The 26564-nt window shown below is 56.1% G+C and overlaps 1 protein-coding gene across 6 annotated transcripts in view; it reads right to left on the bottom strand.

Annotated features, from left to right (window-relative positions):
• Positions 1-26564, bottom strand: part of JADE2 (jade family PHD finger 2) — an 87394-nt gene that overhangs the window by 43530 nt on the left and 17300 nt on the right. For all 6 annotated transcript variants that reach the window (XM_082489726.1, XM_082489722.1, XM_082489723.1 and 3 more), the window contains exon 4: positions 18913-19070. In XM_082489726.1, coding sequence (XP_082345852.1) covers positions 18913-19070 — 158 coding nt within the window. The remainder of the gene's footprint in view (positions 1-18912; positions 19071-26564) is intronic.

Below are 26564 nucleotides of genomic sequence, written 5' to 3'. Positions count from 1 at the left end.
TGTCAGCTCTTCTGCCTTTTCTTGGCAACTCGGCGGCACCACGCATGACACTTGCCACGCACACGTCAACAGCGTCGCGCGTAATGACATGCCAGCAGCGGACGAGCTGGAAAACGAGAAGCAGCCTGCGGTGCCAGCCGACAGAGCTCTGCCAAGCTGGGAGCTGGAGCTCGCCGCAGTATTTGCACAGCTCACGTTTCCCCCCCCCCCCCCCCCGACCTCTCCCCTCCCCGAAATACCACCTCCCGGCACAAATGTCAACACAGAAAAGCACTGCAAAGCAACAAACAAGCAAACAGCCACCCGCTGCAGCGCCTCATCCCCTTCCAAGCAGCTTCTCTGCCGTGCAAAGCCGGAGGAGCCGACTCTCCTCTGGCACCGGGGCCAGCTGGGAAGCCCCACGGCTCCTGCGAAACTTTTATCCGCCTTCTGTCCCCATACGTAAGCTAATGTCAGAGCATCGAGTGCCTCGTGCTCTGTGATGGGTCTGGGGCAAAGCCATCGTGTCCATCGCGCGGCACCAGATGTCCTGAATCGTGGTAGCGGATGATGCTCCGAGGTCTGGAAGCACCAAAGGAAGAGATTAGTACACAGCTGCCCCCGGGAACGGGACCTCCCCCGGCTTTGCCCAAGGTCGGGAAGGAAATCTGCGGCAGGGCAGGAAAACGAACCCGGAGTTTCACTAGACCCAGACATGCAGTTTAATTGCTGTCCTCTGCAGTCACGGCCATTGGAGGCACTTCCAGAGCCACCAGTGGGAGAAGCAGTAACTTGATTGCTCAGAGAGGGAAACATCAAGAAAGGACTTCTTTTTGCCTCTTTTGCCTTACCCTCCCCACCAGTACACTGAAAATAAAGATGTGCCCCAATGCCCTGAGGACATCTCCAAATTTCAGTTCAGGGTCTGAAAATAACCCCATGAAAAGACAGTTCTCAGTCCCCAGATTTTAATAGGAGCTCACAGCAATCTAGGACAGGGCTTGGGGATTCAGTAACGTCTGTATTTAACGCAGACAGCAGTAATAACGATGAAACTAGGCATGCTCCCATCAGACTTCAGGACTGTCATCGACAGAGCTCCCAACCCCCTAAAATATCTGGGAGTCGCCGGTACGACGTGCCTTGGTCCGAGAAGGACTGAGCCTCTCCCTCCCACGCACCCGGGTCCAGCTCGGCGCTGCGAAGCCCCCGGGGCTCGGTGGATGGGCAGCAGGCCGGGCACGGTGGGCTTACAGGAGAAAGCTCAGAGCTGCCGAGAAGAAAAAAAAACAAAACACAATCCTCCTCCAACGGCGATGAATGTTCCTGCTGGAAGGAGCCGCCTGAGCAGGCAGGGGACGGCGCCGTAAGCCTTCGTTAAGCCGAGTTACACAAGCACAGCCGCTGCAACAGGTGACAGTCTGACCCAGGGCCAGCCGGGGATGCTCGGGGCGGCGGGAGAAAGGCGACGCTCTTTTTAGCCTGGCATAAAAATGCGTCTCTGTGTGCATACCACAGGGACGGACTGAACGGGTCATTTACCGTATTGACAGCCACGGAAACGCACTCAGCCTGATAAGGATGCTGACGGTGACGGGAGAAATCTCGTTATCTGTAACGCGGTACACAGGATACCGCCCGCTGAGAGCGCAGCCGTCACCGTCCCGGTGGTGCCGGCGTGTAGGAAGCAGCTCCAGGGCCAGTCAGCCCCAATGTGTGTGTGCAGCCTCTGCCTTCTCCCTGTGGGTATCTCGTGGGAAAGGAGTTTTGCTGAACCTGATGGAACTTGATGGAGACAAGTGAAGCTCCATGCAGCCGCCTGCCAAACGCTACCAAACCCCCAAAATCTCTATCATAGAATCAAAGAATGGTTCGGGTTGGAAGGGACCTTGAAGATCATCCAGTTCCAACCCCCTGCCCTGGGCAGGGACACCTCCCCCCAGCCCAGGTTGCTCCAAGCCCCGTCCAACCCGGCCTTGGACACCTCCAGGGATGGGGCAGCCACAGCTGCTCGGGGCACCCTGCGCCAGGGGCTCACCAGTCTGAGGAAAGAATTTCTTCCTAATATTTAATCCAAACCTCCCCTCTTTCAGTTTGAAGCCATTCCCCCTTGTCCTATCGCTACATGCCCCAGTAAAAAGTCCCTCCCCAGCTCTCCTGGAGCCCCTTTAGGGACTGGAAGGTCACAGTAAGGTCTCCCCGGAGCCTTCTCTTCTCCAGGCTGAACACCCCCAACTCTCCCAGGAAGACAACACTGCTGTCAAAACCTTACCCCAGCCTGCACGGACCCGGCGATGGGCAGGCTCAGTGAGGCCCAAACCTGGCAGCGGGTACCTAACCAGAAAGCAAAACCGGCGGGGTTGGGTCTGGTTCCTCTTATGCTCATTCACTACTGACATGAATATTATGACTTCGGCGTAGCCGCGCCTGGTGCGCACCGGTGGGAGGTGAGGCTCCCGAGCCAGGTCTGCACCTCCGTAGGGACACTCTGCCCCGTCGGGTGCCTCTGAGCTGTGACTCGAGCAGTGCCGATACCCTCTGCCCAACGGCACCTCCAAAATAACTGCGAAATTATTCTTGACACAGCGAGCAGCTTGTACAACCCTACAAAGACCTGCTGGAAGCCCGGTCCAGATCAAACCCAACTCATCCACAGCGCTCGGTTCAACCTGTGGGTTCTACGGCTCGCAAACGACTCGGCAAACCGTACGCCTGCTGCCAGGGGTGGCCCTCCCTCCCCTCCCGAGGGGTGCAGGAGGCTGCCACGCGCCGGGGGCTCTCACGGGACAACCCGCACCTCTGGGAAGCCCACGCAGGACGCGATGCCCGGAGGTGTGCAGCCTCCCATCGATTCCTGGATTTGCTTTAGTGGGTAAAATAATGTTCCTAAAAAGCAAGCCGTTCCTCCCTGACACACGCTAACGCACCTGCAAAGAGCTTCTTGGTGTTCAGATGCAAAGATCAATGGCTGCAGAGACAGTTGCCTTGGGCTAGAAGAGACGGTGGAAGGAAGAGATCCAAATATTGAATGCAAGAGAGCAATCGTTTGGAAAAACCCATGTCCTGAATTACAGCCGTACAGAACACAGACCATGCTGTGCACCCCTCCTCATCTACAGCAACATCAAGAAAACCGGGGCCCGGAAAGCTGTCAGCTTTGTTCTGCTCAGACGCACTGCAGTGCAGGCGCAGCTATGAGAAAAAGGGACGAAACCACCGAGGCCGCCCTCACCAGCATCTCCTGCCCACCTCCCGCCGGGCTCCCAGAGCCGCCGCTGGCAGCCACACCGCCAGGGCTTCGCTTTCGTGCAGGAGCGGGGCTTAATCCCTTTGGAAACATCCACATTTCCAAATAGCTCCTCGGTAGAAAAACCCAGATTGGGTGATGAGGATGTCTGCACACGTGTCACCAACTCGCATGATTTTGGGGGTGAATTTTGCATGATGTGCCCATATTCTTCACGTCCCGCATTCAGACATCAGTGATCCCATAGGAACCAACCTCTCCTTCTTATTCCTGGTCTTGCTTTCTAGTTTTCCTCTCTTATTCCAGCCTCAGGCGTGGTGGGGAAGATGCAGGACTTCTCACCTGCTTCAGGATGGCAAGACACTGCCCATGGCGCAGGATGGAGATGAGGGACGCGCACAGTTGTCACCAGGGCAGTGGCGGGCATTAGGTGCCGGGAGGAGTCTGGCAATAGGCAGGTACACGCTTGAGGAGATGGTTTCCTAAAGATTAGTAAAAATACCCATTCCTCACCCTCGGCGAGAGCCACCAGCGCGGCCGTGCTGTGTCCTGGCATCTGGCTCAGCTTGGAGAGAGCCCCCACCTCCTCCTGCTAAAAGCATCAGCGCGGCCACCCAGGCGCTCCATTGATTTTTCTTCTCGCAGAGAGAAAGCAAGAGTCAAAGCCTTAATTACCTCAATTACCAGTTTCCCCGTTTCTCTTTATCCACAGTGAAGGGCTTCTGTCGGCTCGTTTAGAAAATTTTCTCCTTTTAAAAAAAGCAGATGCAGTCAGGTAAACAGCGTAAGCAGCGCTCAGAAATTCACTGCCGGGGCACCCGTGAGGCTGAGAGCTCATCGTCCGCTCCTTTGCGCTGACCTGCCGGCTCCATCGGGGGCAAATCCTGCGGGAGCAGATCTCCCCAGCACAAGAGGAAGTTCCTGCGTCTTCGAGGGTTTTTCCCGTTCCCCCAGAGTTTTGATGCTTTAGTCATTCATCCCTAGTCTTGGTTCAGAAAGGCCAAGGCGTGCTCAGCCCGGGGCTGTATCAGCCCTGGCACGTTCCAAGTAAACGGTGACGGTGACACGAGCATCGCTGCTGCCAGGGACCCTGTGCAGGGCACGTCCATCCAACCCCCCCAGACCGGGTCTGTGTGAAAAGCAAGAACGTGCTCCAAAACGCCCCAAATCACCCAAACTACAGCAAAAGAGTCTTGCGTAGTAAGCAACGTGCGATGAAGCACGTGGACGAGGCAAGATCCCGAGCTTCCGAGGCTCTGTGATGTGCCGGGGGGGGGAGCGAGAGAAGGGGGAAGCATCACACGTGACCCTGGGTTGGGGATGGAGATGGTCGCGATGCCGAGGAGGCTCATACCCCAACGGGGAACGTCCCAAATGCAGCAGAACAGGCAGGTGGCGGAGGACACGTTAACGCCAAAGCGGGAAATGAAAACACCACAGAACCAAACGGCACGGCCTGAGGGTTCATCAGCACAACGTAGGCGCATGACAGAGAATCATTACCCTATTACAGCATCACAAGGACTTTCTTCACCTCAAAAATACCTTAAATAAATTCAAGCAGAAACCTCTTCGCTGGACCCTGCAGTTTTACTCAGGTAAAAAGCCCGCCGGTGCTGAGAGTGAAAAAGGAACGGCACAGCAAGCTGAAGGGCACAGCGAGCATCACGCTGCCCAAATGATGCCGTTCTTGGGGCAAATCGCGGTCCTGGGCAACCGCTTCTCGGCGGTGCCACCAAACAGCTCCGGGAGCCGTGAGGTGCCCCGGTCCTCCGCCCTGCAAGTGCTCTTCAACACCATCCCCACCACCCCCAAAAAGTGACCCCCGAAGCCCTGCTCACCTCTCCAGCCCCTACGGCGGCGGACGCGGCGCTGAGAAGGGATGGACCTGCCCCGCTCCACGGTGCCACAACGGCTTTACCCGCATCTCAGCGCCGTCACGGAGCACACAGAGGCGGCGGACTCACAACCACGAGATAAATCACTTCTCGCTGATCCAGAGTGAGCGGCTGGTGAGTTTGGTTGCCCTCCGTAAGCCAGAGCACTCCCATTGGCACCTCGCTGCCGCTCCAGCGACCCGGGGAGGAGGGTGACGTGTGGCCTCAGGGTGCAATGCACCACCGAGATGACTCATTTTCCAAGCAGGGCTCTGCTGGTGGGACCACACGCGTTCCCATCGCAACTACTGGTACCGGCGTTTGCTGGTGACGTCCCACCACCGAGACGCCGCGGCTCTCCCTGCACCATCACGGCAAAGCCTCCGCCGAGTGCCGAATCTTTTGCAGAAGCTCATTTGCTCTGGAGGAGCATTTACTCGTTTATTTATCCAGCCAGCCAGAGACACGGCATTTAAAAAAAAATACCTGTATCCATCAAGGGCTTATTTAAGCAAAGGGCTGAAAATTGGGATCAGCCTGAAAAGCACAACAAACCTGAGGCCCTTAGTCTGAAAGTGGGTCTCAAGGGCACTTGAGGAAAAGGAGTAAGTGGACCCCAACACTCTCGAGGATCACATCTATCCCTGGAGAAGATTATGTGGTTAATAAAATATACTCTGCAAATTCCCATGGTTAAGCTCATCTCTGTAAATGGAATGCTTCGCTTGGCTGAAGGGAAAAGGCTTTTTTTTTTTCCTATATGCTCCCTTTTAATACACTAGATAGAAATAATTAATCCTGCAGAGTGTTTCTCTTCTGAAAATACTTAATTTTATTACAAGGAAGGCTTCATTCAGTCATCTTTTCTTTACCTACATTCCAGTCTAAATTAGTCTTGTCCAGTGTCCATAAATAAATCAGCTTAGGAAAGTCAGTGGAAAGATAACTCCGCCAGCAACCTTCAGCGGATGCTGATACTGCTCTCGCTGCCAGCTCCACTTGCGGGGGAATTCTCCTGTGGCACACGGCGACTTTAAAAAGGCAATTTAAAGGGACGATTTTCATTTTCTGTTTATTAAACCAGTATCTAGCAGGCCATTCAGACCAGATGCCCAATCTTCATATGAACTTAAGCTAATAGATTTTATAGGCGCTATTGCTCCTCGATGGCGGAGCGGAATATAAGATGTTAGAAAAAGAGCCTGGGGGCGTAAGGGGGATGGACGAGGTTGCGGGCAGCGGGGGATGGTCACGGTAACGAGCTGCGACCCACAAACAAGCTTTTGTGACCAGCAGTGTACCCAGGCCCAGATTTACCGAATGTGTTACGCCTACTTACGCCACTTTTATGGCTTCTATAAAGTCTATAAAACCATGAGCCAAAACTATACTCCCAAAGCCGGGTTCAAAGAAGAAAGGGAACACCAAGAAGATATTAGATGGGACAGGTTTTAAATTAACTGGCCTGACGTTTAGACCAGCATGTAAGCTGGCTGGACCTGCTGGATGAACCTCTCTAGGATCCAGGTCTTGGTGCTAACGGGTGCCTTGTGCGCTTCACCGCTCCCCTCCTCGACTGAGGATGCTCCAGGTGACACCGGGGATGTCCTGGTTCCCAGCTCAAGAGCTCACAGCCCTGCGGGCACCCCGGTGTCACCCCCGGCACAAGCCACTGCCAGGAGACCTGAGACCAGGGACCCAGGACCCCGCGGGAGGGACCACTGGTACCCGGCATCCGCCAGCGTGTGATGGAGCGGAGAAAGGGCTGGAGGTGGCGGGGAGGAGAGCGGTGCCACTGTGCGTCTGGGCAGGCCACCGGGAACCAAATCCTTTTTAGTTGAAAACAAACAAGAACCTGAACAGAACGAAAGCCCTGTTTTTAGCTGGCACCGCTTTGTGCAGAAAAGTAAGAATTCGCAGTATTTCCTTATTGGCTGTCGGAGCCAAAACCCCTCAAGATTTGGCAACAGCCTTTGCAAATCCACAAAAATTCACAAGTACATAACAGAGCGGCTGCAGGCGCAGGGCTGAGCCCGAGGGTCAAAGGTGGGTCTGGGAAGCCACCTGCAGTGGCTGTCCGGTCTGGTGGCCCAGTCTGCCATCCCACTTTGCGCCGTTTGCAGGCTATCCTCATGTCAGGGGCTGTAACGAGCACATTTCTAGCAAAAATAGCTGATGGAGGTAACATAACATCAACCTTTCCCTTGGACATCCATGCTCAAGCAAGCAGCCTGGTGTGACCATGGGGTTCATCACCACTGCTGCTCATGGGCATGATGGGAGGGCTGGGCTGGCACTAAACCTTCCGTAAACCGCTCCTCTCCAAAACCTACGCAGGTGGTAAACACTTGGTTCAGCTCTGAAGCTCTCGTTCAGCTTCTTGCTGCTGTTTCGGGAGAACAAAGCAGCTGGATTTGGCCCCAGGAGGATCCACCAAATTCCTGTAACAGGACCACCCATCCCCAAAAGGCACCCCCCGACTGCCCAAACACCGGCGGCCAATGCTCAGCCCCGTGAAGGTCCCTTTGTGTTACCCAAGCGCCGCTCGGGATGCTCAGGAAGGGGTTAATGCTGCTTGCGGCAGTGTCCTGCCCTCCGGGTACCAGCAGCCAGTGAGTGCGCCAGTGGGTGACGTAATGCCTCGCAGGCTGCACACCCCGTCCCTCCTGCGCCGGAGATGGGGCAGGGACCCCGGGATACACGTCAGGGACCCCCGAGATGCATCAGGACCCCGAGACATGTCAGGGACACCGGCGTCCTCTGCCAGGCAGGCGGCAGCCCAGGATAGCACAGCTCCGCTATGCCCGCCATCCCTTTAGCTGTCGATTTTCCAGCTGAACCCCAGACGCTCGGCACTTCCCAAGCAGTGAATATTAGAAAATGAGCATTATCAGCTTTTCGATCCGGAGCGTGAAGCGACCGGTGTCCGCTGGGCACAGCTCCGGCACGGCCTCGCCGCCCACGGCTGCCGACACCGACACCATGCCCACGTCTCGGTTGGGAAACTCCTTCTGGTCCCGGGACCATGCGGGGTTCTCGCTGTTTGGGTTTGGAAATCCCCCCCTGACAATCCTATTTCTGTGCGAAATGCCAAGGAGATGGGGCAGGGCGGACGTGCTGCCGGCGGTTGAGGATTTACACAGGCAGGTTCTGGGAGTTTTACAGAAATGCAGTTGAAGCTCCAAATAGCAATTAACAGGTGCAATAAGAAAAACGCTCCATTTTCCCCTCTCCATCTAAAATCTCCTCCAGTAACAGCCTGTAACCAGAGTGGGTCCTTCCAGGCCTCTGGAATAATGTAATCCTCTAAGGAGAAAGTGATTCACTCTTTGATGTGATAAAAAGAGGAAAACAAGTGAACAGGAGGCACTAAACAGCCATCTTGTTAAACCCAGAGAGCTTTTCCAATTTCGTTTCTGAGCTGTTTATCACCATATAAAAAGCCCGATGCTCAGCAGACTGGCTGAGGACCGGCGCATCGATGCCCCTGTCTTTCTCACGTTTATATTCCAGCCTAAACCTCCCTGAGATTTAGCTCAACAAATGAATTCTTTTAAGTCTCAGCTCTGATTCGGTGCCCAGAAAAATTATTTCGAGGTAGACCAGAGAAGGGAGCTGGTAAGCGAGCGCCTGGGTGCAGCGCTGGGAAGCGGCGGGAGCGGTGTCTGGGGAGGAGAGGACAGGACGGGGGACCGTTCCCCAGTGGGGTTCAGCTGCACAACTTCTGCGCAGAAGGAAAACCGCGGCGGCCAGGCAGCGGTTTGCCGGTGGGCTGGCCGGAACGACAGAACGCAGCTGTTTTTCTGGTTGATTACACAAACGCAGCGTCCGGGCCGAGAGCAAAATACGTCATTTTTGACGCCGCACAAGGATCTTCTCTGTACTCCTTTCCCCCTCTGTGCCATTCAGCTTTAACAGCGGCACCGAGGGCAGCAGGAGGGGGTCTGACCTGCTGCTGCTGGGAGGAGGAACCACCTTTCGCTGCTCTTCTGGCTCCGAAAACACGGCGGGACCCAACCCCAGGGCAGCCGCAGAGGATGCTCAGGCAGCACCTGCCCCCCGCGGGCAAGCAGGGCAGCGCCGGCACCCATGGGTGCTGCTCTCCTCCTTCCCCCCGAGCACCACTCACCTTCCCGGTGGCCCCGCGGGGACCCGCGCTGCATGCCAACCTTCTCCCAACCCAGCCCGCAGGCTGCCGGCGCTCTGCTCATTTCCATTTAAGCAATATATATCTCGGAATTGCTACCAGGGAAGCCAGGGATGCTTGAGCGTATGTTTTCTGGATAGAAAAAGACCCAAAATGTTGCTTCTTCATGAAACTTAAGCCAAGCTACCAACGTTAAAAGCATCTGGAATGAATTCTCTCAGCCAGATAATGTTGCCACAGTTATTTCGGTAACGCAAGCAGCTCCACTTGTGTTTGCATCCACCTACTAACGGGGAGCGGAGACAGAGGCTGCGAGCGGCGGCGGCTCCGCACCTGCGGCGCTCTGAGCAGGGGCTGCGGGCACGAGCCACGGCAGCTCGGGAACTGGCCACGTCTCCCCGACTCTGCTGCTCGGCGGAGCTGAGCATCGCAAAGATACAGACAAGGGCACAAAAATGACTATTCCTGCGATTCGCACGGTGCCACCGCACGGGTCTCCTTCCGCAAAGCCAACCCAACGAAAGCAACGCTTTGAGGAATCCGGAACGGCGGCATCCAGCCTTTTTTTTTTTTTTTTTTTTTTTTCCCCATGCGTTTTGAGCCGCTGCACTAACGCTGAACCCTGAAACGCAGGAGAACAGTTTTGACGCTGAGTCACTTGAAGCGGCGCACAGCCCATCCCACAGAGCCAGGAGGGACCCGGCTGCCTCCGGCGCCAGCCTCGTCCCGCCATAGGGAGCTACGCTTCCACGTCGTCTTCAAACGCCCTGAAAAAACCCAACTCGCCACGGTACCGGCAACACGGTGCCTCCACACAGGCAGCTCTCCTGCCAGCAATGCAGCTTCACCTCCATTCAACGGGATTATCCACAGCCGCAAGGAGAACCGAGCAGCTATTCCCGCTGTCCTGCTCCTCCCACCACTCTGAAGAGCACTTAAGAGTAATAGTTTCTTGTATGGTTCAACGGGGACACAACGTGCACTAAATCACTGAGAGGGGATTTAATTACCGCTGCGGTCGCAAGCAGCAGCGCTGGGATCCGCTACGGTTTGCCCGGCTCTACGCTAAATTCCTGGGTCTGGATGGAGAGCGGAGGTGACGGAGGGAGATGCGGAGGCTGCACCGAACCGGAGTCCGTCCCGAGAGCCGTAAAGCTCGTTAGGGAGCAGCGGGAGTCAAGCCCGCTCGTTCTATACATTTACTGCTGAAACACACTTGACCTTCTGTGTGCTTGATCCAGTATAAACCACAGGCATCCACTGGGAGGATTAGCAAACATTTAAAATCCAAGTCCAAGTGGTTGGGTACTAGGTAGGAACGGGCTGGATTAACACGTTTCCCGTAGCAAACCAATAAAGGTGAGGACTTGCCGAAAGCCCACAGGAGAACTGTGCCGAGCGGACCGTAAACCAGACATGATTACCAGTAACAGACAAGAGCCAATCCGGCTTATTCCTCTGCCGAGCGCTCACAGCCACGGGGCACGAACCAAAAAACCCTCCGCAGCGCTGACACCACCTCTTGCACAGCCCAGACCCACTGCTGCCGCAGAGGTCCTTCACCCCATCCCAAAACAGGTATCCAAACCACCGGCGGGACAGACCCGCCTGCGAACAACCCGTTCCCCCCCCGCCGCCGGGGCTGCCCGAGCGCATCCGACTGGAAACCCCCTTTCCCAGCGGCAGGGCTGCGGAGGTTTCACTGATCTTACACCGCTGGGGTATTTCTTTTGCTGCCCGTGACGGGTGCCACCGGCCAGCCCGTCCTCGCCGCGGCCAGTCGTCACCCCAGGGGTCCCCGGGAGTGCGTGGAGCGTGCCGGCAGCGAGCTTTCCTCTCCCCGCGCTGCCATGTCCCCGGGACTTGGGATCTAAACATTTCGGCCTGGGGAGGGTGGGATTTTTCTTTCTTTTGATCAGAGCAGAGTCTCAGATCTTGAAAGGGAAGCGGACAGGTATTTCTAAAGCGTAGCAGAACCCAAAGGCACATTTTCAGGGCGGGTGACCACAGGATGGGGGTAACTGACCTAAGAAATAAGCCCTTTGTAAAAACGTCAGCGTGCCATCTGCAAGCCCCAAACTCAGACGGTTTTCATGATGAGCTGGAGGGAAGGAAAAAAAAAAGAAAGGAAAAGGAAAAAAAAAGGAAAAGAAAAGAAAGGAAAAGTAAAAAAGGAAAAGAATAAAAGGAAAAGAAAAAAAAGGAAAAGAAAAAAAAGGAAAAGAAAAGAAAGGAAAAGAAAAAAGGAAAAAAAAAGGAAAAGAAAAAAAAGGAAAAGAAAAAAAAAGGATCATGTTATAAAAAAAAAAAAAGCAAAGCTCTGCTCCAAAAGATACACAAACTGCTGCAGAACAGAATCCGCCTGCCCCTTCTGCAGCAAAGCCCAAGGGAAGCTGCTGATGAGTCAACCGCCAGCCTGCGTCGCCGACCGAGGAAAGGAAGTCCAATCTCAACACTCGAGAACAAAGTGTGCTGGTTCTTACAGTACATGCTGAGAACGAAGCCTCGGGAAGGCCTCCCCGGGCCGGGAGCCGCGCTGCCGCAAGGATCCAGCCTGGCCGCCCTCCCGGGCTCCCGCGGCGGGCGGAGGGAGAGGGAGAGGTGAAGTCCAGGCAGTGCCGGGACGTCTGCACCGCGCCACCCCGCTGCCGGGCCAGCCTTGGCCGTGGCTCCACGGCACCGCCACGGCACAGATTGCTCCCGGCATTGTTTTCACCCTTCGCTGGAATCGCTCCCTCCCTGCACTGGGTGTTCTGGATGCGGCATCCGGCCCCGCCGGGATGTGCCACGGTGTCCGCTCACCGGGAGCAGGGGGGAAGAAGGGCAGGGATGTGCCCTATTCCTGCACCCACTACTGGTGCACCAGTTAATCACAGAATCATAGAATGGTTTGGGTCGGAAGGGACCTTGAAGATCATCCGGTCCCACCCCCTGCCCTGGGCAGGGCCACCTCCCCCCAGCCCAGGTCGCTCCCAGCCCCGTCCAACCCGGCCTTGAACCCCTCCAGGGATGGGGCAGCCACAGCTTCTCGGGGCACCCTGCGCCAGGGGCTCACCGCCCTCAGAGTGAAAAATTTCTTCCTAATATTGAATCTAAACCTCCCCTCCTCCAGTTTGAAGCCATTCCCCATCATCCTATCACTACATGCGCCAGTAAAGTCTCCCTGCCCCAGTGCATTCCTCTCCGACACCGCTCCCCGTGAGCAGACCCTCCTCTCGCTCCCTTTTGCCGTGATGCTGTATCGCAAAACCCCGCCACGAAAAACCCCGCCGACAGCTCCGTACCCTCTCGAAGCACTGCTGCACCTCCCGGAGATGTTTGGGGCAATTCCGCATGGGACTGGAGCCCGCTAAAGAGCAAGAGGAGCTCGGAGGCGATGAACGCCGGGCAGCCCCGCACCTGCACCAGCTCGACGCGTGCCCAGCGACGCTGCAAGGAGCTGCGTTACCTGCGCGTGCGGCTGTCGGAGGAGAGGGACCAGGGGGAACCTGAGGGAGGAGGACAGGAGGACAGTGACGCAAACACCGTGCCAACGCGGCAGACAGCGTTTGCGCCGGTGCCGCCGCCATCCGCCGCGTCGGTACTCGCCGAGGTCGTGCCTTCCCGTTGCCACAGCACTTTCCGTTTTCTGTTAAGAGAGGGCCGCGGCGACGATGCCGAAGTACAGATCTGCAACGCCGAGAATATCCGGGCAGCCTGCCAGCAAGAAGCAGCCTTCCTGCTCGTCCTCCCGCTGCGCCCAAATTCACAGGGAACAGAATCTACAGCACATACTCGTGTGGCTTAATGCGAGATGCGAGAGCCACCTCTAGATCCCGCCTGCATCCCCGGCGGCCTGGGGAAGGAGCCGCGCGCCCAAAATGTTCAGTCGTTAAATAAAGGAGGAATTAAAGCCCCTACAGGTGCATAAAATCCCACGGAGGTGCTGCTGCTTTACGGAGCGATGCTCTCTGCCGAGCGCGCTCAGCGTGCCGCCGTGCACGGCACCGGCATCGCCGCCAGCGGGTAGGGACAAGCCCAAGCCGGGTCCCTGCACACCTGCGCTGCAACAGGGGCTTCACAGCCTCCTGTGGGCATCCACAGCAAACCAGCAAGGCCCGCTTCCCTCTGGGGTGCCTCACGGTGTGATGCTGGGAAGACAAAAGCTCATCCAAAGCTTCTCTTTCCCTTTACAACAGGAGTGGTACCCACAGCCCCGATGCAGTAACTCTTCCCGCTACTTTACTCTGCGTAATCCTTACACTCCAGCCGTGCTGAGATGCTCCAACATTGCACCCAGCGCCCAACCACAGCCCTCCCACACCAGGCTGGGACCTCGTACCGCTGACTCATGGTGGAAAGGTCTGTGCCTCAGTTTACCCAATTGTAAAGTAACTGGAGAGCTCACACTGGGGCTGTAAGGCTCATCTCTGGTTCTGGAGATGGTGGAGATCCTTTGGCTACGGGCTCCAGCAGAGGTGGGATGTACCGTCATCACTGGGATGCAGCGTTACCACCACCCCCATCCCAGGGCGGGTGACCTGGAGACGCAGGGGCACCCACCCGAGGATGCCAGCCCGCTGCTCCCTGCCTGTCCGAAGGGAAACTCGCCTCGACTCCTCGTTCCCCTGCTCTCATCCCTCCGCAAGCGGCTTTTCTCGCCGCCCTGGAGCCCTTCAAGCTTTGGGCAATTCTCAGGCGCGTCACCATACAATCTAAAAAGCCTTTTCAGTAGCGATGAGCCAGAAATGATTGTGGAGAGGAAACAGCTGATCTCCCACGCTCCCTGATAACCCCGGCACGCGGGTGGCCATGGGCAGCATCCGTGCCTCCCGGGACACCCGGCCAAGAGACGCTGCACCTCTTCCCCCGGCGCTTTCCTCCCAGCTGCGCTGCGATACGCGCTAAGCTAGAAAGGACCCTCGGGTTTAAGGTGGCTCTCAGCGGCGGCATTTTGAGACGGCAGCTTTCTGGGGAAAGCATTCCTTAAAATACAGCTCTTTCTTACTGCCTCACCCCCAGCTTTTGACATTTTAGAGCTTCAGAAAAATAAAATGTTTCCAAAAAAAAAAAATCTAATTTTCAGCTTTGGAGGCACAAAACCGAGGGCAGGAAGAGCTGGTTTCCAAGCGCCCGGGCGGCGGATGAAAAGAGCAGCAGCGGCTGCGTAGAAGGCACCTTTCGGAGGGCGAGATCCATCTCTGGAGTGGAAAGCGACTCTCGTACCCTCCGCGGCAAAACCTGCTCGCTGCCGACTGCTCAGCCCGGGAGCCGGACCCCGGGGGTCGCAGGATGATGGGCTGAGGCTTTATTTTGCCAGCGGCGCTTGCCGGCTCTCCAGCTCCCATGGCTCTAGGGGCTTCTCCCTGCCTGCCTCCCTCTCGGGATTTCCCATGGAAATGGCTGTCAGGAGTGACAACGGGACTGGATTACTATGGGCATCCATGCCCTGCTGCCGCAAACCTCCGTCCCGCCTCTGCGTTACACCTTTGAGATGGGGGGGAGGAAGCAAAATGCTGCCCCGACAGCAAGGAAGAGCGGCAGCTGCTGAGCTCCAAATTTCCCAATCTCGGGAAAAATCAGCGCTGCGATGGTGTTTTTTTTCAGCAGAGAAAGGAATTCGGATTGGCCACATCCGACACAGGGAGGATCCGTTGGGTTGATGTGAATTTTTTTTTGTTTGAGTAGGGGAGGGGGGGCGAAGGAAAGTTTGGGAAGAAATGGGAAAAGCGGGCAGAGCCTGTGGGGCAGCAAAAGCAGTGGCTCAGGTGGCACCAGCGACGTACCCGGGATGGAGATGGGGGCAAATTAAAGCAATTAAGCTAGGGAGGTAAATGGAGTTGTAAGGCCTTTTAAGGCTGCTCTCTTTAGGCAGATGAAATATAGTCATCTCTTGTGAAAAAATATTTGACACTTCTCCAAAGGAGGGCACGCTGCAAGAGGGAGCTGTCTTAACACTGGAGAGACGAAAGGGACTGCAGTCTTCGTCTGTCCTTGGCAGCCCGAAGGCGGCTCTCTCCATCCCTGACTCACATCACCGACCCAAGTGGGAAGACCTCGAGGGCAGGGATGCTATCGGAGAGAGAACTGCTCGGGAGGAGCGCACCCGTCTCTGCCATGCCTTCTTGGTGTGCACGCGGAGAGATGCTCTCCCGATTAAAAAAAATCTGGCAGTGTCACCGCTTGTCCTCCTGGGACGCGCATCATGGCCACAAACCAGGTGCAACCATTAATGCTGCTGTAAAAAGAGCTCTTCATTCCGCTCACATCGCACTAGCGAAGGCAAAATATCCTGAACGGGCTTCAGTCTGAGGACAAAGCCCTTCAGGCCATGCTCACGGTCTTGCCAGTGAAGAGAGAGGGTTCAGGCAGATGAGACGCGATGCAGGACAGACAGACGGAGCGAGAAGAGGGAAAGGACCTCCGAGGAAGCTGAGGCTGTGGGGAAGCAGCACGACCCCACAGCAGCCCAGGAGGAGCAGCCTGGGACGAGGGGGGTGTGGGAACCCAGAGGGGCTGCAGAAACCCACCTGGGATTAGCTGAGAGCCGCTAATGACTACTTTTGAGAGGTCACAAAGTACAGGTCAGATTTCAGAAGACCAGCAGAAGACATATAGTATCTGCCTTTAAAAAGAAAACTCGGGGGAAACTACTGAAACACATAAATAAGCAGTCTATATGAACGCACACAGAAAATAACACCAGATAAGAACCATCCAGTATGGGTTGGGACCTCTGCGGTGGGTGGATAGGAGAGGAGCAGATGGGACCCATCTTGACTTAGCAAGGCTTCAACGCTACCTATCGGGAGATGCTCACCCGTGTCCGCGGGCTGTGCCGAGACCTCTGTGGGGCCAGGCTTCCTCACCCAGACCCGGGGCAGGCTGGCTTGATCTGCTGAGTTGAACTCAGATGAAGGGGAAGCCACAAACTCTTTGGAGAGCAAAGCTTAAAAACAAACCGGTGTTGAGGAATTGAAGAATGAGCTGGAAACACTGCAAGAAGCAATTCATCAAGGATTGTCCAGTGTGGCCAGCAGGTCAAAGGAGGGGATTCTGCCCCTCTACTCCACTCTCATGAGACCCCACCTGCAGTACTGCCTCCAGCTCTGGAGTCCCCAGAAGGATATGGACCTGCTGGAGCGTGTCCAGAGGAGAGCCACGAGGATGATCCGAGGGCTGGAGCACCTCTCCTGTGAGGAGAGGCTGAAAGAGTTGGGGCTGTTCAGCCTGGAGAAGAGAAGGCTCCGGGGAGACCTTACTGTGACCTTCCAGTCCCTAAAGGGGCTCCAGGAGAGCTGGGGAGGGACTTTTTACTTGGGCATGGAGTGATAGGATGAGGGGGAATGGCTTCAAACTGAAAGAGGGGAGGTTTAGATTAAATATTAGGAAGAAATTCTTTCCTGTAAGACTGGTGAGCCCCTGGCGCAGGGTGCCCCGAGCAGCTGTGGCTGCCCCATCCCTGGAGGGGTTCAAGGCCGGGTTGGACGGGGCTTGGAGCAACCTGGGCTGGGGGGAGGTGGCCCTGCCCAGGGCAGGGGGGTGGATCGAGATGATCTTCAAGGTCCCTTCCAACCCAAACCATTCGATGATTCTATGATTATGGAACAGCGCTGAGCTTGAGCATAATCAAACAAGCAAAAAAAACCCCACGAATTAAGAAATTTTTCAGGGAGGATCTAATGGTCAGTGTGAAACCCAAGCTCAAGATGAGCGGGCAGCACCAGGCTGTGGTGGGGTGTCTGATGTGCCCCCCCAAAGCCCACAGGTCAGTGCCGGGCACACAGGCTCATCCCCTGGGTGACATGGGTGAAGCCGGGGGAAGCCTGGAAGACAGCAACAAAGATGATGACAATTCCAGAAAACACAGCCTTTGATGGAAGCTTAAAGTGAATGGATGTGTTTAATCTAGAGGAGAGAGGACCGAGAGGAGGCACGACAGCGGCCTGAAAAATTGTGAAGGAAATTGGGAAAAGGCTGATGCCGGAGCAGGGATGTGAGAGGGGACCGGGGTGGTGGGATGGGGACCTGGTGGGGACAACCCTCACCACACACTGCTTAGGAGCATCCCTGTGCGGGAACAGGCGGCACCAGCAGAGCTGCACCGGGCCCCTGAAAACAAGGGCTTGGAGAAAAGGCGAGGGGCACGGCTGCAGGCTGCCCTGCGCCCCGGCAGCCCCCGGCTCAGAGCTCTGGGATGCAAAACCCCACTGGAGGGAACGCCGGGAAGCAGCGCCCGCGGGCAGATGGCTGTTCGGGCTGCCTTTACACAGGCACCGCCAGCCCAGGCAGCACTGAGCTATCGCTTTTGGGCTGGAAATAGCACCGACACGAGCCCTCAGCTGGGGAGCAGAGCGCTCGAGAGTCCAGACTGCGGTCAGCTATCAAAGACAACTAAAAAAAGATATTCCACACACAGGGTTGGGTTCCCCCCCCCCCCTTTTTTTTTTTTTTGTTTTGCTGGTTGTTTTTTTTTTTTTCCCAAGGATTAAATCAACTCAACAGCCCCCTTTACAACTTCCCTTTTGATGTGTTCAGACTCATTAAAGTTTCATTTCTTTCTCTGTTTTCCCCGGGGGGAGGAAGGGGAGCGCGCACAAAAGTTTGCTTCAGAAGCGGGGGCCGCCAGCTGCAGCGCCAGCTGCTCCTGCTGTGGGACAAGCCGGGCCTCCGCCGGCCTCCGCCTCTCGCCCAAATCCCTCGGCAAACCCCCCTCCTGCCCGCAGCCGCCGTCCCAGCACCACGCTTTCGCCAGCGGTCCTGCGGGATGCACGCCCGGGGTCGTCGCACGCCGCCCAGCCAGCGGCACGAGAGCTGCAAAGCTCCTGCAAACCCTGCCAGTTTGGGGGTCCGACCCTGCCAGTTTGGGGGTCCGACCCTGCCAGTTTGGGGGTCTGACCCTGCCAGTTTCGGGATCCCTCCCCAGCCTGCCCGGTTCCCCCCACCAGCAGCACCAGTCTTCCCCCCCGCCCCCCCCCTCCAGCCATCGCCCCGGGATAATCCCCCGCGCGCAGCGAACGGGTAACAGCTCCCCCACGTTTCTTTTCTGCCCGAGCAGCTGTTTAAGTATCTATTTTAAAACTCAGTTCCCTATTTTAAAATAGCTAATGCGACACCCATCTAGGCCGACAGACACGATCTCTGCAAGGTCCAGGAGATGCTCGTCTATTCGCTGGGCTCTTTTTCCCAAGCCCCGAATCTCAGCACGCCCGTCACGTTTCCAGCTTACCCAGTGAAGAGGGAAGGGTTTGATTTAAGGGCCGACTCCTGCACCCCTGCCGTGAAACACCAGCCGTACAGCCACGTGTTTCTAGACAGAGATGCATCGACCAGCCAGGCAGAGGCTGACGCTCTGGGTGGTTTTCTGCTGGGATTTTTTTTTTTTTTTTTTTTTTTTTTTGTCCTCCCTTTGATTTTATCGGGTCTTTTTAAAAATTCCCCCACCAAGAGCTGGCCTGCCCGGCACGGCTCCTCACTGCTCTTCCCCAGAAAAGCCGGGCACGTACGAGAGGGACTTTCAGAAAGCAACTGCCTGTGGCAGGATGCGGTGGGAGGTCCCCCGTGCATCCCCTTCACGTGCTCTCCGAGACGGCGTGCATCCCCACCGAGGCAGCCCCACGGAGGAGAGCCGGCCCAGGGGATGCCGCAGAGGGGACCCCGCCGATGAGACCCCGCTCGCTTACCTGACCACGGGCTCGGGGATGGCCTCGGCGCTCGCCGGCACCTGTACGCCCTTCTCCCACTCCTGCCTCCAGGGATCGGCCAGGACGTAGTACTCGTCGGGGCTCAGCTGGAAGGAGTCGGGGATCTTCATGGCTGTTATCAGATCCGTACGGAAAACCTGCATGGGGGGAAAAAAAAAAACAAACATCCATCCAGCAGGCAGGGTGAAGGGGTCTGGTGGAGGTTAGGTGCACGCGCGCCCGGGGAGGGCGCCCCGGGGGAATCGGTGCCCGAGGGACGGCGCGGCGGCTGCCTGCGGCCCCAACGGCACGGCTTCGGGGTGTCCCCTTATGTCACTGGGCAGGAGAACAAGGTGTGCTGAGGCAGCGCTGAGAGCCCGAGCCCCCGCAGCCGCGACCCCTCTGAGCTCCCCCAGCCCGGGCAGACGTGAAAGCCAGCCGCGGGCTGCACACTCGGCCCAGAAACGGACCAAAAATTAGTATTAAACTAAAGAAACAACAGCCTGCTTTCTCCTAGGGGATGAATGTCTCCAACACAGCCCCACGAGCATCTACTCCCAACGCCAAGGGGTGTACCGCAAGCGGGCTTCTGCACGTCCAGCCTTACTGGGGGAAATGATGCTCTTGACATGAACTGGGAGCTGTGGGAAACACAGAGCCACCTCATCGCCCCGAGCGCCTTCATGTCCCCATCATGTCACCTCATCGCTTCGCGCACCTTCACGTCCCCATCATCACGTCACTTCACTGCCCTGAGTGGGGACAGCCAAAAGCTGAAGGTCCCCCATCGGGGCTCGGCTGCGCCAGTGGTGGTTACGGGCCAAGGAGCAAATGGGAAAATAAAGGCAGGCTGGGTTATACCAGATATATAACAGATATATACCAGGAAAATAACAGACTAAATGGTGATCTAGGTGCCTGCTGGCACATCCACAGCCAAACGCCCGGAGATTTTTCCTGACCCAGTAAACCTGCCGAGAGACCAACACTGGACCCCCGCTCTGTGCAAATCCCCCAGCCCCTCCGACAGTGAACGCGCTGGCTCACCATCTCACTTCTGGCCCTGCCGAGTCTTCCCCCAGTACACAATGATGAATAATGCATTCCAAAAAAATCCCTCGCGGTAAATAAGGTTTTCCTTCCAGAGGGTTGCCTGACAGCAATGACTCGAGCAATCCTGCCTCTCGCAGCATAAAAATAAATTGTAAATGAAAATGGATGATTTCTCCTCTCTACCATCTGCTATTAGCTGAGATAATAACCGACGGTGCCAGCAATCGCGCCTGGCCACCAGCTCGCTCCATCCCTGCCACTTCTGCGTTACCTTCTGCGGGGCCGGGATGGATCAGGTGTTTTCTTCAGACGCTGTTTAATCTGTTCCCAGAGTCTATTCGCCAAATGAGTATTGCTTTGTCAGAACCGCAATAAATGATACAATACGGTTTTACACTTTCGATACAAAGATAACGCGCTTTGGAGAGCATTTGGGAAACCAAATCGGCTGAGCTGCAGGAAACTAGACATTAACTAAGACCACTGAGACCAGTATTTAGGTCAGTTTGTTTAATCCTCAGAGTCTCAGCTGCTAACCCAATTAGAGTTAAACACAATACACAAACAACCTTTTCTACGTTGGGACCTCTCCGAATTGTACTGGTACCTTCCTCCCGATGCGTCTGCTTGGAGACATTTTTGACTACATCTATATAAACCTGATTTGAGTCGGCCAGACACAGTTTTCAGCACATCGTTCAATGCACATAATTAACAGCCTACATATTACAGTCAGAATTAAGCTCAGTTTGAGAAAGATCAGGTTCCTTTAAGTCTCCATGTGCTACAAATGCGTGGTTACGCACGCCGCAGTAGCCTTTCACTGTGTTGCCAGCGCCAGGGCAGGAGTGTTGCAGCATGTCAACGTCGCTCCATTTGCAAAACCGTCTTAGAAAACGCTGTTTAGGAGACACTCGCCTTTGGGATTCGTGGGCAAAGGCAGGTCGGAATGGTTTCCAAAGGTGCGGGGCACCCAACAGGTTTTCAAAACTCCCCAGCCTGGACCCTGCTGACATGTAAGTGCCCTCCACCTCCATCTCCGCCAACTCAGTTGCCTCCTGGGGACACCCACTTCAAAACCGTGGCTGGACATGAGATCACAAGCATGGCATCACCGTTTCATGGCACAGTTTAGGTTGGAAGGGACCTTGAAGATCATCCAGTCCCACCCCCTGCCCTGGGCAGGGCCACCTCCCCCCAGCCCAGGTTGCTCCCAGCCCCGTCCAACCCGGCCTTGAACACCTCCGGGGATGGGGCAGCCACAGCTTCTCGGGGCAACCTGCGCCAGGGGCTCACCGCCCGCACAGGGAAAAAATTCTTCCTAATATCTAACCTAAATCTCCCCTCTTTCAATGTAAAACTGTTCCCCCTCATCCTATGGATCCCCTCCCTGACCCAGAGTCCCCCCCCAGCTCTCCTGGAGCCCCCTTAGGCACTGGAAGGGGCTCTGAGGTCTCCCCGGAGCCTTCTCTTCTCCAGGCTGAACCCCCCCAACTCTCTCAGCCTGTCCTCCCAGCAGAGCGGCTCCAGCCCTCCCAGCATCTTCTTGTGCAAAGGCAGCACCAGGTGACAGCCTGAGAGGTGACGGGCCACCTCTCTTCCAGGTAACACCGGCGGTGGGTGGCCAGGGTGGATCTATGTCAATGTCTGGCCCATCACCTTCCTCCTGTCAATGAAGAGGGAGATGGAGGAGCCTGCACCGACGTGGTCCATGTCCAGTGCCGTTGGGGAGCCCTGGTCCCCCCCAGTCCAGCCATCCACAGGCAGGAAATAACACGGCTCCATCCGATTGTGGCGTCGGAAACTAAACACACTTTTCTTTGCTTACAGCTATTACTTCGGTAATTTCTTCAGGCTGTTCGCTGGAGTTGTGGCTTCAGCAGTCCAGGCGCCCTGGCTGTGCATCCCACGCCGCTCCCCGCCGCTCCGAACCAGCCTCGCCGATGCTGCGCAACACCCTCAGCAGATGCAAAACCCTCCGGGTAAACTCCCGTGCGTACCTCGCAGCGTTGGAGCACAGAGCAACGGGATCAGCCCTTGGTATAATTTCTCCCCTCTGCACGGTGTGGATCCCAGGCTCGTGTTTTCCCGCATTAAGTCTTCCCCAAATTCATCCCTTCTGGCTTTTCAGCTCGCATCAGCATAGAAGCTTAGTTTTAATTTTAAGCCAAATAAGCACGATTGTATCTATTTCCCTGAAGATGATAAGGCGCATCGCAGGCTGGATTTGCAATCTCACTACTTCATTTATTTAGTCCTTCTTGGAAAACAGATAAGCTCGCCCATCCAAAGGCAGCACACCCGCCCGCACTTTATCACAGCGATGCCTCTGTCTTTTCATGAAAAACTGGAAATGCTCAAATTATTAACTATCAAAGCAGAACACTTTAGAAATGATAGAACGGCACAGAAATTGTAAAGGAAAGCAGATCAGTTGTCTGGAAATCTCCCAACAGCTAATACGCTCAAATTGTAATCTAAATGTCTTTTTGTTTTGAATTGTCTGGGATTAGGGCTGGGAAAAGACTCAATTATTCTACTCAAACTCTTCTGAATTATTTATGAAAACCAAATAAAGGATAAATTGGACACTGATGAACCGAGGACCTGGCGGCGAAGAGAAAGTTGGGTACCAGAAAACAAGCAATTTTCCCTCAATAGGAGTGTTTACTGTTTCTCCCCGGCCGCAGGAGCTGACGAATTGTCTCCGAGGCCAGGCTGCTCCAGTCCGCTCCTCGCTCCCCCCGCAGCCCTGGCCACGCTCCGTCCTCCCCTTCCAGCCCGGCAGCGGCATCCAGTTTATTGCCTATTGATCTGCCGGCGACGGGAAAGGCCAAACCGAGACGTTCGCTTTATTACCTCCGCTTCCTGGGGAACCTCGGGCAGGTTTCAGCGATGCTCGGAGATGCACCGCACCGATGCCGGGGGCCAGGCTCGCCCTTCGCTAGCGTCAGCTTTACAGATGGGGAAAAAGAACGCGAAATCGCAAAATCCCGAGATATTTTTGCCTTCCCACTTCCAAGCGAGAGGGACCAGGAGAAAAGACGCATGCAGAAAACCTCCCTCTCCATCCCTGCTGATCCCGCAGCCGCGCGGGTGAGCAAAGAGGAGCGTTTCACAGCAGGGCAGGGGGAGGAAAAGGCAAAGGGAAAGGAGTTGCCCAACATTCCCCCGGGAGCTACAGCAGGGAGGCGAATCCAGCAGCTCCTGCCGGGGGCTGCACCTCTCGCTCCCCGTTGCCAGCCCCAGGCACCCACGGCAGGACCACCCCTGCACCCTACCATGGGTCCTGCTGCACCCACCACCACCTAGGACAACCAAGGCAGGACCACCCCTGTACCCACTACAGGTCCTGCTGCACCCACCACTGCTTTCCCACACTGCCTGCGGAGTAACGGATTATAAAATGCAAAATGCAGGTGTCTGTGGGTATTACAGTGATGGATAAAGAGTAAGAATTGATAAACATCCTCCTGCAGACACCATTCCTCGGCACAGGTGTACCCAACAAGGCAGTAGCATCAAACCATCAAGTGAGGTATGAAAGCAGCGATTGATGCAGTAACTTCATGGAATCACAGAATCACAGAACGGTTTGGGTTGGAAGGAACATTGAAGATCATCCACTTCCACCCCCCTGCCCTGGGCAGGGACACCTCCCCCCAGCCCAGGTTGCTCCAAGCCCCATCCAACCTGGCCTTGAACACCTCCAGGAACGGGGCCTCCACAAGTTCCCTGGGCAATTTGTTCCAGTGCTTCACCACCCTCATAGCAAAAATTTTTCTTCCTTATATCTATTCTAAATCTCCCCTTTTCCAGTTTGAAGCCATTATCCCTTATCCTATCGCTACATGCCCTTGTAAAAAGTCCCTCCCCAGCTTTCTTGTAGGCCCCCTTCAGATAGTGGAAAGCTGCTATGAGGTCTCCCCAGAGCCTTCTCTTCTCCAGGCTGAACACCCCCAACTCTCCCAGCCTGTCTTCATAGGAGAGGTGCTCCAGCCCTCGGATCATCTTCCATCACCTCCTCTGCCACTGCCATTCCCAAGTAGCCCATCGGCCTCACGTCTCGGCTTCCCAGATGGCTTTCCCTGCTCATGGCCATGTTGCTCACACACGAGGCGGCAGGTTAATTCCCAGTGTGATTGTAGCGACCTCACAGCATGGACCAGGCTCTACCAGAGCAGCCCAAAGGAGGACAGCCCCAGCAGCTCAGGCCACCAACATGGAGATCCTGCTGCTCCAGGCTCTCCCACCAGCCATGTGGAGAAGCCGTCCGATTGCACACACGGTCCCATCCAGGTCTTTTTGTGTAGAAAACAGCTTCTAGGCAATAATTCCTTCCTGGATTGAAGAACTACTGGGCAGTCACAGACTCGAGCTCACCCCTCCTGTCCCGGTACCACCACTGCCAGCCACAGCCTGGTCCTGCGGATCCAACTGCTCTGGGTCGGCTCCACTTCCAAGGTCTGCAAGCCTTTAAGTTACCCTTGGCACTCACTTCTCACAGGCAGGACAAGCTCATATTACCAACCTCTACTATTTCTCCACCCTTTCATCCCACCAGTTTGCAGCGTTGGTCTGCCTCCCTCCCCAGGACAGCTGGTCCTGGCGGTCCAGGAACGTGGAAAGTCACTGGGACACCAAAGCTGTCGCATTCCCCAGCGATACACCACTATCTTTTGTTATTGCTATTGTGAGGCAAAAGCTGTATGGATTTTCTCTCTAAAACCAACTTTAAAATCCCCTCAGTTAATTAAATATAACATATCTTCCCATTTACACATCCTAACACCTCACTCCGCTCCAGCCTGCCGTGGGAAGGATGCTCTTGGGATGATGGCAGTGACCTGCAAGGCAGGGGGTGGATTCAGCTCCTCCCTGAGCCACAAACACCTCATCTATCGGCCGTTCCACCTCGGAGAGGATCTGCTGCTTCAGACGCAGCCGGGCAGCCATCCCCCACCCCCCGGAGATGACTGCTGGGCACCTCCAGGAGGATCTCGCATGGACCAGCATCAACGTTGTCCACCGCTTGGGCAACCTCGCGTGGAAACGGCTCCCCAGGGGAGGAGATGCTGTGGCACACGGTGCCCCGCTGCCATGGAACCCTCAGCAAAGGGCTCCCAGGCCGCTCTGCTTTGCAGCAGCATTCCTCTTCCTCCTCCGTGGCCGACCAGCCCCTCTCCGAGCCTCTCCACCACCTTTCTGCGCAATCCTCCGTATCGATTTCCAGGTTCTGTGACTCACTCACAAACCCCTCTACGTACCGCGGCCCGGCAATCTCCCCGCCATTCAGCTCCCACTTTAGGGGCTCCGTCAAGGACTCGCCCTTTCAGCCGACCGCACCGCAGCTCTGCGCCTGCCAATTATCCCCTCAGCCCCAAACCCCGACCCGAAAACACCCAATTCAGAGCCCGCGGTAACGACTTTCCGCTGGTACGAAACCAGGGCCTGGGCGGGAGCCAAAAAGCTGTTATCTCTTTGGGGCTTCAAGTCGAAACGAAAAGAAAACTCGTCGCGCGCCGGGTTTTAATTAGTTTTTTTTTAAGCTGCAGCCAGCCCAGGGAGTGCCCTGTAGGATGCGGCGCGGCCGATCGCGCCCGGTGAGGTGACTCATGGCCTCGGTGTGTGTGTGTCCCCCACCCCGACACGGCCACAGCCACACAACCCAGGACCCTGCTGCAAACCAGCCCGGCTAAAAACCAGCTCCGAAGGTACCGGGAGGCTCAGGGGGGCAACTGCCCCCTCCCCCCCTCCCCCCCAGCACACGAGGCTTTCCCAGCCAGCAGGAATTCTTACACATTTTCCACCCCCCATCCGCACCCAGCCGACCTCGGGGCTTTTAGACCTTGCTCTTGGGGCAGAGGGGCGACCTCCCAGCACTGGGATGGGATGGGATGGGATGGGATGCGCATTTTGTTCGTAGACGTAAATGCTTGCGTCCCCAAAGCTTTAGCAAAAAAATAACTCTTTCCAAAGCATTCCAACGCTGCAAAGCACTGGTAAAAACTGTGAGAGAAACAAAGCCCATCATTCAAAACCAAGCGCACGCTGCAAAGCGCCACGTGCTCGCCGGGGAGAGGGCGGGCAGGAGAGGTGGGAAGGGACTGGCCACAGCCTGCATCCCAAATCTCACATGGGAATCTGTTCCCTCCTTTAACCCGACCAATCCGTGACCCTCCCCTGACACCTTCGCACCCGCCGCCGCCGTGCGGGGTCCCGCACCGACGGCCCCTCTGCCGCACGCGGAGCATCGCTCCGCGACACAGCGCGTCACGCACCAGGGACGTGGGAGCGTTTTCTGACACCGAGACAACCGGGTTTCTTTAGGTTTTGGTTCAACACCCTTTTTTCCACTGCACTGGCAGCCGTATCCCGTATAATCCCCCGGCCATAACCCCCTTCCTCCATCCACCCCGGGAGCAGGGGCGTCCCCGGCTGCCTCGTTTGCAGGGCTCCCTCCTCGTTCCCAGCCAGCGCTCTTAGCCCTTCACTCTCTCAAGCATAAAACTGTTTGTTGTAGCTCATGAGTCACAAGGATTTTTAGAGAAAGAGAAAACAACGGGAACAATGGGAGCCCTGGGAATAGTTTTGGGTTG

The sequence above is a fragment of the Vanellus vanellus genome (assembly GCF_965231255.1).
Source record: "Vanellus vanellus genome assembly, chromosome: 13".
Classification (NCBI taxonomy): domain Eukaryota; kingdom Metazoa; phylum Chordata; class Aves; order Charadriiformes; family Charadriidae; genus Vanellus; species Vanellus vanellus.
The sequence above is the reverse complement of the archived record's forward strand: the minus strand, read 5'-3'. Positions and strand labels throughout refer to the sequence as shown.